Consider the following 12,386-nt stretch of genomic DNA (forward strand, 5'->3'; position numbering starts at 1 on the left):
GTGCCTTTCCCCAGCGCTGGGCATGCTGCGGGTTTTACAGGTGGGTTTTATTCAGACATGCAGTGCTGAGGGGGGACACGGCAAGTGTGGTGGAGGGAACCTGCTGCTGGCCCCCCAGCTCCCTGGGACATCCCAGCCAGGTCAGCCACCTTCACCCTGATGACCCATGGGGAGTGCGGGGCTGTCGTTCACCCCTCAGCCCCCATCCCAGGCAGCCGTCAGGACCCTGTATTTGCCTCTTGCTGGACACTTAAAGCAACTGGGGTTGTAAAAATAGGAGCGGGGAGAGGTGACAGCTGGGCCAGGAGAATGACAGGGAGGAGATCAGATTAGATCTGGAGCAGGGAGCACCAGGAGGCAAGATGGCCCCATGCTGGGGCAGCCAGCTCCTTCCCTCACAGCCTGCCCCACAACCGGCTGCTCCCCTCACAGCCCGGTTCCCACCAGCTGCCCCTTCCCTCACAGCCTGCCCCACAACCGGCTGCTTCCCCTCACAGCACAGCCTGGACCCACCAGATGCCTCTTCCCCCTCCCGCTCAGCCCCACAACCGGCTCCAGCGCTCGGCCGTTGCCTCAGGGCCCGCCCCGGCCTCACAGCGGGGCCGGGCCGGGGCGAGAGGAGGCGGGGCGGGGCGGAGCCTGCCCGCCGGGGCAGGGACGGCGCGGCGCGGCGCGGGTGGCAGGTAGCGCTGCCGGCGGAGCGGGCCGGGCTGGGCTGGGCCGGGCCGGTCCGTTCGGCGCGGCCATGGGGAAGGTGCAGCTGTTCGAGATCCGCCTGGGTGAGAGCCGCGTCGTCTACAGCCCCGGAGAGCCGCTGGCCGGCACCGTCACCGTGCGCCTCTCGGGCTCGCTGCAGTACCGAGGTGAGCCCGCGGCCTGCCCGCCGCCTCCCGGGTTGGTGGGTGCTCCCCGCCCCTCTCCCCCGGGCAGCGGGGCCGGGGTGGGCCGAGCCGGGTCACCGCTGCCCGCGGGGCCCAAGGGCGGTGCGGGTGCCCCGTGGGGTGTGCGGGGTCCCCTGGCCCGGGGGGCTGGTGCCGGGGGGGACGGCGGGGAGGAGCCGGGTGTCGTGTGTGTCCCCCCCCTCCCCCGGCGCTGGGGACCGGGTACTTCGGGGTTTGCACCTCGCTTCTCCCCCTTCCTCGATGAGGCGGTCCGGGGAGAGCAGCGGCGGGGCTGGTAGGAGCAGCCTGCTGAATTATTTCCTCCTCTGCTTCCTCTGACTTTTTCCTCCCATCCCACAAAAAACCCAACCAAACTCCCCCCCCCCCCCGCAGCCAGTACGGGCTTGTTTCTCAGGAGCCGCCGAAGCTGGCGGGTGCCCAGGGCGGTGGCACCGGGAGGTGGCCAGAGGAGCCAGGCCCCCACGCCCAGCCTTTCCCGGAGCCCCGCGGCCTCCCTGGGCTGCCGGCACCGCCGTGGCGTGGCCCCTGAACACCGGGCCCTTGTGCTCCTGGGTCTGACGGAGCCCCGAAATCCCCATTTTTTTATGGCAGGGCGATGGGAGGAGGCCGGGAGGAGATGAGCGATGCGGTGTCCCGGTGCAGGAGGGGTGCCCGCCCGTTTGCAAGCACGGTCTGCGGCAAGTGTTTTGTAACGTCTTGAATGAAGGTGGACGTTTTGAGTTGTGGAAGTATCAGTTTGGGAGATGTCCAGGCTGAGTACGTGGTCCTGTGTGTGCCGGGCGGGGGAGAGTGTGCCTGCCTGCGGGGCTGGCAGCTGCAGGCAGCGGTGTCTCTGCCGTGTTCGTGGTGCAGGAGGTATGGGGTACGTGGGTGGCTGTTACCCCAAGTGAGACCCAGGCCCCATTGGTGGCTGGTCAGGACGGAGGGATGGGAATGGACTGGGGGGGAGGCGAGCTGCTCAGTTCAGATCTTCTGAACTGGGAGCTTGCTCCCCTATTCTAGAGAAGTCATTTGCATTTACAAGTTAGTTTTGTGCTCAGTGCCATGGAAATGCAAACTCATTTGCTGTTTTCCCTGAGGTTGTCTTGCTTGCTTCTCCTACGTGCATGCTGCTTCTTTATAACAAATTATTGAGGAGAAAAAAAAAGACCAAAGAGTGTAAAATGAAAGTCGGTTGAACAGATATGTCAGCCTGGATGCTGGTGCCTATGCTTGCCTATGTCTTGTTTTTGCGAGCACCTGTCCCAGTTGTCTGCAATAGCTTTTTGGAAGCTTTCTCGGGAAAAAAAATATCTAGGACAAGTGCAGACTTGTAGCCTGTTTAACTCCTGTCAGAGCAAAACAGTTGCACCTCCAGTGTTTATCTGTTTGGAGGGTACTCCCAGCTGTACTTCTTCCAACAAAGACGTTCTTAATGAAGGGTGGCTGACTTCCATCCTCAGCCCATCCCATTGACTTCCACCCCTGTTCCTGCAGGCGCCTCTTGTGTGAGATGAGAGCGTTTGGCCTCAGAGGGCTTGGTTGTGCTGGCCCCTTGCACTGCCAGCTGCCTGGGGCTGGCCACGGTTACACCTTGCTGTTGCCTGTTCAACTCCCATCTTGGAGAAGAACTGCTAGGTTCTCCTCTACGCCAGATCTCCTTTGCTTCCTGGTGTGCTGCAGCTGGTTGTTGTGGGGAAGGAGGAAGGTGTCTCTTTGTTTTGGACCTTCTTTCTGCTTCCTTATTGCTTTGACTCTGAAACTTTGGGGTCGGATGTAAGTGTTGGTCCTGAAGCCAGGAGAGGTTTTGCTCTTGGATCTGGTGTTTTATGCTACTGCAGGGATTTTGGGGCAGCAGAGCAGGGCTCTAGGAGAGCTGGCAGAAGCATCAAGCCAAAATCTGAGGTGGGCTGTGTGTGGCTGTTCCTTCTGCTTCTATGCAGAGGTGACCTGAGCGGCTGTTTTGGGCTGAGGTCCCTGCAAATTGGCTTCACCAGCTGGGGTGGAAACTTTCCATACCTGGTGTCTGAACCTGCCCAAGTAAGTCATGTTGGGATGTGACACCAATGTCTGCAGAGCGCAAGGTGACTTTTTGTTGTGTGTCCTCCTTGCTGCTCTGTATCTTACGGTCTCTGGTGTTTAAACCTTCCACGTTGGGGCTGGGGATCTCTCGGATGGGCGCCTTCTGGCTGAAGAAAATGTCTCGCTGTCAGAGGAGGAGGCTTGTGTAGCTGCTGAAACATCCTTCTTGGTGTGACAGCAGGCAACTACTTGCTGGAAAGAGACCTTAAAGGGAGTATTCAGCCCTGTTGAGCTCCATGGACTCAGCAGCGGAGGGATCATACAACCTCTGACGTGCTGTGGGTTTCTCCTGGGGCGTGAGGAGACGTGGGTGGCATCAACTTGTGTTATATAGTATGCACACCTATACCTCCTGTGACTAGCAATGACTTTTCAGACTAATAAGCAGCTCCCAGGAGAAGACCCGAAGTCCTCTCCCACTGCAGCCTGGCCCGCAGCACTGAGGTTTGGTGCTTTCCATTTCCTGAGCTGGACCGATCTGGTGTGTCAGCTTCTCTCAGTGTTGTGGTTTTGGAGATCACAAATGCAAACAAGCGTGTAAATGACTACTTCACATGATAACTTGTTTTATGGCTCTTGGAAATTGCACCTTCTGAAAGGTGGACAATACAAACAAACAAAGCTCATTCTGCCTTGCTAAACGTGCCAGAAATCTTGTGTCATAGGAAAGCATAACTGGAGACACACCTTTTGGGATCATAAGTGCTCCCACCTACGCTGTCTTCTGTGCCAGCCCTGCTAACTAGCAGTAATGGCTGTTCAGCAGCACATCTTCTTCAGCTGACCCTGTGGCAGCGTCACAAATGACGACTGGCATTTGGTGACCAACGCAGACCTTCTGGGGAGGCACACTTCTCCCCGTGGCTGGGCCAGGGTGAAGGTCCTTCCCTGAAAACTTCTGAGCCTCGAGGGAGAGCGCTAATGGGAATGCAGAATTCCTAATCATTGTGTCTGGCTTGCTGGGTAAATCATCAAACACGGGTGTACAAAGAATAATTAATCTTAACAGGAAGCTGGCGCTGGGACAGCTGGAGATGGAGTTAATTTGTGAGGAGGGAAATAAGTTTGTTCAGAGCAGGGCAGGCAGTCCCGGTCGCTGGCAGGAGCGTGCTGGAACAAAGGCTTGCGCTGCTCGGGGATGCTGGAGCACTTTCCTCTCAACTCAGCGGCTTCCAGGGGCCTTGCAGATTATTTCGGTCCTGCTGCCTGCCATTCAGCGAGGCTTCTCGCGGGCAGAAGTGTAATGTTAAAATAACAGCCCTCTCTCCCGGGTCGCTAAGAGTAAAGAAACTGCAAGTGCTTTCCAGAGCAGATTTCAGCACTTTGCTATTCTCTACTCTATTATTTAGCTGTCCAGGTTTATGCTGTGATGACTTGACTTTAAAATCACGCCCTTGAACTACAAAGCTCCAGACACAAGTACCTACGTCTGTTCATGCTCTAGACGTACCCAGGTACATAATTCCCATTTCTGCGGAGCAGAGAGCCTTGTGAATCATAATTTCCTTCTCTAATCTTAAATGTAGTAAATATTCTTACTTCTCATATGGAGAATGGAGAAAGCTGATGGTGAAGAAAGGGGTTGAAAAGCAGGTCATTTGAATCCTGAGTCATGTGTCCAAACTAAAAGATGACTTTTGTTTCCCTAGGAGGGCATTGGGAAGAAGTTTGGATTTGGCTAATGTGTAAGGTGGTTCTGATGCGCATGTAACCTGTGCCCTTCCTGGGGGAAAGAGGCGACACTGAAGGACTGTGTTGGCCACGATCCTCTGCACCACTTGACCTCTGAAACAGAGGAAAACGTTGTTCCTGCAGAAAGGCTGTGAGCTGCTCAGGGAAGTGATGTTAAAAGGATGGATTCTGTCCCCGGTTAGCAGTCTGAAGCTTGCTCTATCCCAAGATGGAAGTCTATCTTCTCTAAAGGTGGATTTGAAATTTCTGTGCTTGGCAGCATGTGTCACTTATAAATCATCAGGGTGGGAGAGACCCCATGGCTGGTCTCTGCTTTGGGGTGCAGTGTGGCAAGGGAGCACGGTGCCGGCAGGGCAGAGCTAAGCGAGGGCCCGGTGCCTTTGGAAGGCAGGAGTGGATCCAAAGCTGTTGCTGTCCCTGGCGATACCGGCAGTGCCTGGTGAGGTCCTCGAACCGTCTGGCATCCGCTAGCGGCGGTGGGCGCCAGGCCGAGGCGAGGCTGGCACTGATGCGCAGGAATGCTCGTATATCGTTCTGCAGCATCACTCCATCAGGCTGGATGGCTCCTGCTATAGGGGAAGTGGATTAACTTTCTTTTCTCATTGTCTGGAGTGAGACAGCAGAGAGCTGTGTGGCCAAGTCTGTCTGAGGCTGTGGAACAAAAGAGGGATTTTTGCTCTCCTGGCTGGCTTGCTGCTAGAGCTCCAACTCCTCTGGAGTCAATAACTAATCATGAGATTGTTTTGTGTCTCGTCACTGCAGTGTGTGGCTCTCTGTGCTGCTCCCCCCGCCTGCACACCACTTGTGCTCATCTGAAAAACTCTGCTGCTTTCCTTGGCGAGGAGACGTGCTGTGGCCTCCCCTCGCTTGTTTAACAAAATGGGAGAACAAGTGGAGCGGAGTTCTGTCTGTCTGATTTGCTTCCAAGTGTGACAAATGGGGTGTGAGTGCTTATTCCTTCCCTGGAGCACTGCAAAGCTGGCAGAGATGTAGCTTGTCTTTCGGGGCTGGAGTCAGGTAGGCAGCAGGGAGGCTCCCTGGCTGGGAGGAAGGAGCCTGTGGGTTTACATCCCTCTCCTCCCGAGGCAGTTCCCCACCCCTAGCACAGCCCCGCGGGCAGGGTCGGGCGAGGGGGAGCGGCCGGGGAGGGCAGTGGTTCAGGCTAGCCCCTCTGCCAAGGGAGGTGTGGGTGCACGGATGGGCGTGCTCCGCTCAGCGTGTGGTGGAATACCTTTTGCTGAAGGTCATCTTTGAGGAAGAAGTACGTCTGTAGAGGCCGCATAGCTGCCACTTGACTTGAAGTCTTGCTAGAGGCTGTCAGGGCCAGGAAGAGTAGGACGGATGTGCATCGTCTGCTGTCTGGAGAAGGAGATGCTCGGACTCTTCCAAGAGAAGAAGGGCAATGGGGTGGTTGGGTTGTGCTGCGAGGCTGCTGCAGACCTGGCCTGTGCACAAGCAGAGAGAAAGGTGCTCTGCCAGGCATTGGGGCAAGTCTTTCCTCTTCCTGCTCAGGGCACGTGCTCTTGAAACAGCCTGGCAAGCACACCACGGGCTGGGTTTTGGTTTGGTGCCTCCTCTCTTGAGGGCTGATTGCCGAGATACCCAATGTACAGCCTTTAGGCTACTGTTGTGACCTCTGAAGTCTGGTGACATGTATTGTTGTGAAAGTTAATTACCTCTTTGTGCTGCTCTTAAAATCTGCTGCTCTTCAAATCTCTCGTGTGGAAGTGCAAAGTGCTTAGGAGAGGAGAAAATGAGCAAAGGACCAGACTGCTGCCAGTCAGCGGATTTTTGTCTTGTGCACAGATGTGCCTGCGTGTGCTCCAAGTCCCTGGGTCGTGTTTAGGATCTGACATGGGAGGTGAAATCGCTTCAGACCAGAAAGATGTGCAGGCTTCTGCCTCCTTGTGATGGCTTTTAAACAGTAACTCCACATCTCCCAACTCTCTTTGGCCAATTAAAACTATCCAAAGGGGTGCTAGTGTCAAGTGTGAGCTGGGTGTTTTGCTGTGAATAAGCTTGTGGATGGAGGCTTTTCACCAGAAAGTGCTTAGCTGTGGCTGGGTACCGCTTTGTCCAGCATCGGGTACTGCATTCAGAAGGGTGGTCAATGCCATGTGGTTAAATCGAATGGCTTCAGCAAACTCCTGCAGGTGTATCGGGACCCTGAGGTGCTGGATTATGGTGGTGGTGAGGATATGGGGGTGTCCTGAGGTAAGGATGGATGCTGCAGCTCAACAAGGTGAGGGTGGCAAGCTAGTGCCAGTCTGGAATTATTCAGAGACCTAGTGTAAAAACACCCCGACCTTTGACCACCTTAGTCTTGATTAAAAACCGGAGCTTATCAAATATCCGTAGCAAAAAAAGCTGTTTCCAAGAAGCATGAATCATTTCTGGAGCGCTAATGCTTATAACTTCCAACCCTTTGTTTTTGCTGACGGAACCGTGCTCTTGGTCGTTCTGGCTCCAGCAGCTCAGGCCAGAGGTATCAATGCTGCAGCAACTTGCTGTCCATCCCTCCCAAACGCGCCTGCCTTAATTCCAAACGCTCCCTGCAATAAGACTTGAATAAAACTGGCTCGGAAAGCAACATCTCCAGGGAGGAAAGCTCAGTGTGTAGGTATGAGTTGGTGCCTTCTTGATGAGGAGTGTCAGCATGAGACTGAATGTCAGGTCCAGGGGTTTTGGTCTCAGTCCTAAATGCTCCGCTTTCTGTCTGCATGGACCTCTGCAGGTGTCCAGCCTGACCATGAGGACTGTCTTACCAACTTGTAGCACTCCTAGCATAGTGGGAATTTGTTATGTATCTTGTGCTCTGATAATAACAAGAACATAAGTCGTTTTTCCAAACTAATGATCTTGCTATAAATAGAGAATCCAGCTGCTTGCATTGAATGGCATCAAAGAAAATCATAGGAGCAGTTCTTAGGCAGAATGAAGTGGATTCTGGCTGCTTTCTCTGAAGACGCTGGGGGAGGGGGATTTCTTGACAACAGAGACATGCGAAAGCAATGCTCGAGAGCTCGCTGTGGCGCATGAAATCTTCAGCAAGGAGCAGGTGAGGCGAGGCGGCTGGGATCTCCCATCACACCGTCCCACGCTGCGCCTTCCTGCCTCCCCATCAGAGAACCTGCCTGTGCCAGTACCCGGGCGGAACGAGGAGTCACTAAATGCAGGGTTGCTTTGCTGCTTATAAATAAGGCTTTTCAGGAAAAGGCACTAGAAACCTCCCCTGCTAGGAGGAGGTGAGCTGGCTCCGGGCTTGTGCCTGGGAGTTGCAGCAGCAGTGCTAAATCACTTGGAGGTGTCTCAGCAAATTCTAGCTGCTGACTTGCGAGTTCAGCACCTGGTGCAGAGCGGCAGGGTGGGTGAGCCTTAGTGCAGTTACGTGTGGTTGGTTGTCCCCCGTGCTCTTCTCTTCTCTCCTGGTATGCGGGCTCCAACCCCGCACATTACAACTGGTGTTTCCAGGATGGCTGAGCAGTCCTGAACTTGCTGCTCTAGTCCTTCTCAGTGCCTTGGAGACAGAGGCTCGCTCAGGACGCCTGGTCATGGCAATACTGTCTGTGCTGAATCCTTTCAGCCCCAGGTGCGTGTGCTGGGGGGTGTCAGCCTGAAACAGGCCTTTTTCTGGCCGATCAGGTGCTGAGCTGACTTTGCGAGTGGTCCTCTCTGAGGACAGGGAGCAAGTGCTGAGGAGTTCATGCCCAGGAGCATCCCTGGAGCCCCAGGAGGTGATGGAGGAGGATGAGCTCCTCTCCTGAGCATCTGCATTCCATCTGCAGGGCTGGCCGTTGCTGAGAAGACCAAGCGGCTGGTGTCAGGCCGTGTTTTGGGTGGCAGTGAGGATCTGCCAAAATGAGCATCAGCCAAGAGGACTTGTTCTAGCCTTAACTCCTAGACAAGTGTATCCGAGAGTCTTGGAAGAAAATGAGCGTGACGCAGTCCCGCAGCAGAGTCTGGCCCACAGGAGCCCTTGTGCTCTGGCGTTACAGTAAGCCTGTTAAGCATGAATTTCCAGAACTCTTTGAAGCCTTTATTTAGAAAGAGCCTGAAAAGGGAGTAGGCTCTGGTGAATCAACCCCTTTGTGGTAAGTAGAGAAACCTGATCAGTCGGCTGTTTATCTGCCTGCAGTGGCTTTTGCACCCAACGCGGAGGGGGCAGAGGGCCTGTCTGGGGGGGGAGAGCTGTTAAACCTGCTCCGGGGTGTGGGAAGAGCTGGTGGTGGTCGCAAACAGAGGTGTGTTCCCAGGACATCAGAATGCTCAGCCTCTCCCTGGCTGCTCCTTGTGTCGGGTGAATGCCTGGCTTGTTCTGCCAGTGAGATGGGAGAAGGTACCTGGCTTTGCACTTGCTGGGAAAGGACAATCGAGTTTGTTAATGAGTTTAAAGGGGCAGTTTGTTACAGCGTGGACCTGACTGGTCTTAAAGCACCCAGCAAATGCCTCCTGGGACCTGCAGTGCTGTGTGGTAGACTGCGGTGGGGTTTCTTGCCTGGTTATTCCTTTTTTAGACAGCCAAGTCAAGTGTACCAGAATATCTTAACTGCTTTAGCCTAAAGTAGTGCTAAGTGCTGGGTGGAAACCTATTTCAGTTTGGGTAAGCTATTAAAAAAGAGGTTCCTCTCTTCTGTTTCAGTGCTGCTCAGCCTGAGGAAGGGTGGCTGTGGTCCCTGGCTGGCTGAAGTGTTGAATGCTGGCAGGTCCTGGCATCCGTCAGCATTCCTGTGAGCCGGGGTGAGCTGCTGGCTCTGCTCCACTTGTCTGGCTGCACATTGGGCATCTGGGACTTGCATTCCCCTCCCACAGGGCTGTTCTAGGGGCCAAACACTGAAGATTAGGATGCTCTGACTGCTTATGTATGTACGGCCTCGTTTTGCTTTGAAGAACATAGCTTGCTTAAATTCAGGTTGCCCAGGGCCCACAAAAGCAAGTTTAAGTTGCCCAGGTCCCCTTAGAAGGATGGTAGTAAATTAGGATCCGTCTTGTTCAGAGAATCGTGAGTAAATCTTGCCTGGACCTCACCAAGATCTTAAATATGAAGTGTTTCTGTACCAAGCTGGCAGCATCTGCTGCTCGGAGGTGCCGGTTCCTCAGTTCCGCAGAGCTGAGTGTAACTGCTCGGGGCAAGGGTGAGACGTGGAGCTGGACTGTACTGAGCTCTGTGCAGAAAGGAGGATGAGGAAGAGAGAACACAGGTGGTGACAGAGGTCGTGTTATTTCTTGGGATCTGCTGGGTAACAAGCAGAGCTGCTCTTAGCCAGCGTGAAACTTGATGCGAGCCCTGCTTGGAGCCTGGTCCCATCCTAGTAAAAGCTCAGCCTGCTTTTTCATGGATGGGGCAAATGGAAGCGAGTCTTGAGCATAGCTCTAGAAGGAGGACAGGCACACTAGTCTCCAAACAGATCAGTCTATCCCTTTCTGAATTTCTATCAGGGAAGTAGAAAGGAAAAAAGTTTCCTGAGACTGAGAGTTGGCTTCACACACCAGAGCAGTTGAAGATCCACGTGAAATGCTGCTGCTGTCTCCTCCAGCCTTCTGCTCCTCTGCAATGTCTTTGCATTTCCCCTCTGATACTCAGAGGGGTGAATATTAGGAGAGGAAGCTGTGAATGCTGGCAGTGCGGCTGAGGTGGGTGGCTGGCACGCAGATAGTTGTAGTGAGCCGTGAGATCTGCCTCTCTCTGCCAAATACTTAGTTTCCCGCAGTGCCTCCTGTGCTGTTGTCTGATCTGGCTGTTCCCAGCACTCAGGAGTGTCTCCATCTGCCGTCCTGGCTTGGGAGGAAGAGGCCGGTCCCTCAGCATGCTATGGTGGTGCTCAGTCACGCTCCTTTCACAAGGACCTGAGGGCTGGCATCACCGACCCCTGCACCGTGTGTGGCAGCAGGCATTGCATGGAGCAGTTCACCTGTTTGGGATGGGGCAAGTGTTTGGGCTCCCAAAAGTGGTCCCAGGTACAACTTTCTCATTCCCTGCTTCCCCCGTGGCCACCATTGAGGGCTGTTGCCTGTCCCAGGCCCAGCCTGGGCTGTTCCTGCAGGGAGCCCGTGGGTGTGTTGGTGGGCAGCCTGGCTCCGGTGCCCCTAGCAGGGAGGCCAGGGTAGGCGGCACGGTGCGGGCAGCGATAGTTGTGCGGCTGTACACCCCTGTGAGACGGCGTGCATGGACTCTGCACTGCCTGGCTGTTATGGAGCCAACCTTGTTGGCTCTCTAGGCAGAGTAACCCCATTCCTCCCAAACACCAGGCTGTTTGGGTGGCACAGCACTGGGACCTACATCAATCTGAAGCTTAAAAAAGACCCCAACTTGTCTTTTTGTTGTTGTTGTTGTTGTTGCAAGAGGCAGTTTTGGAGAAAGGCGATGCTGGGGGAGTCCTTTCTGGAGGATGTTTGGTGAGCAGTGAAGTGGTTGTGGCGGCAGAAGCGCGGTGGGGATCGGGGTTAAGGACTGGACGGGGTGCAGCCCATCAGTCACCCTGCACACGGATGCTGCGGTGTTTTGTGCCTGTTGCTAAGGAGCTGTGGTTGCCTTTGGCAGCAGGACTGGCAGATCCAAGGCACAGGCTTTGTGGCATGTGGTTGTGCCCCTCCTGCAGCCCCTGTGGCCTTGTTTGCTGGTGAGTTTTCCACCCGCGGCCTGACATGTGCAAAGACAGGCTTGTTAAACATGCTCAACCGGGGATTTCATTCCAGATGTTCGAGATGACCCCCTTCCTCCGAGGGCAGCTGGCATGCTGATAAAACACTGTGATGCTATAAATAAACCTGTCAGCTCTACAAGGGAGAAAAGCCTTTGGTTTGAACAGGAGTTTGTTCTAAACAGGAGCCCAAGAGTTTGCTTTCTTCTTCTTGGGATGTACATTGACCCTTGATTTTGGGGAGGAGCTGAAAAATGTAGGTTCCCCTGTTGCTCTCAACTTGATGGAAGAAAGTGCTTGCAGAGGGGAGAGGATCGACCTGCCTGGGAAAGGGCTTGGAGAAGATTTGCTACTCTGCTTTTCTACAGGCATACACCTGCGCAGTCTCCCTTTGGAGACTTCCGCATTTGCTAGAATGAGGATGTCCTCCGTGTGTCGATACTACCTGCGTAAACATACCCCTCCTCACGCTGGGCTGGACTCTGGCTAAAGTAACTCACACGTAGCCGAAATAATGGCTCTGGGTCGCTTTGCCCGTGTAGCAGAGCTGTCACTCTCCTGTTGTTGCTACAGGTGTTTTTACAGGCTGCGTTGAGGAGCTGGTCTGGCCTTCCTGTGGCGTGGGGCTGTCTTGGGTGGGTCCGGGCTTCTTGCAGGTTGTGTGGGAGACCCAGCTGGGTCCTCCTGCCTTAGCTTGAGAGGAGGTAAATACAGCCCTGTTGCTACAGCTGGGGAGAACAGGCACTTTTGGTCCTTAGGATGGGTTTTGCTGAGCTTGGGTTTGCAGGGCTGGCTTTGCTGCCCTGGAAATCAGCTCATCAAAAAATCAAGGCCAGGAAAGGAGGGACTGTCCCTTCCACTGCTGTGAGTGATTTGGCTGGTCCAGCCTCTCACAGGGTGCAGAGGGCAAGTGCCAAGCTGGGGGAGGAATGGCTGAGCAGCAGATCTTGCTCCCAGAGGCTAAATGATGCTAAAGCTTGTGCCACTGCAGAGAGGGCTGCAGGGTGGTCCTTTGCCCCAGCCGGGCTTGTGCATGGCAGGAGCATGGCATTGGCAGCAGCACAGGGACAAAGACGGGTCAAACTGTAGCAGC

The 12,386-nt window shown here is 54.7% G+C and overlaps 1 protein-coding gene across 2 annotated transcripts in view; it reads left to right on the forward strand.

Moving 5' to 3' along the window:
• Positions 1-650: 650 nt before the first annotated feature.
• Positions 651-12,386, forward strand: part of ARRDC1 (arrestin domain containing 1) — a 39,366-nt gene continuing 27,630 nt past the window's right edge. For both annotated transcript variants that reach the window (XM_054849046.1, XM_054849047.1), the window contains exon 1: positions 651-863. In XM_054849046.1, coding sequence (XP_054705021.1) covers positions 746-863 — 118 coding nt within the window. In that variant the 5' untranslated portion in view covers positions 651-745. The remainder of the gene's footprint in view (positions 864-12,386) is intronic.

This window comes from Grus americana, chromosome 20, assembly GCF_028858705.1.
Source record: "Grus americana isolate bGruAme1 chromosome 20, bGruAme1.mat, whole genome shotgun sequence".
NCBI classification, from domain to species: Eukaryota; Metazoa; Chordata; class Aves; order Gruiformes; family Gruidae; genus Grus; species Grus americana.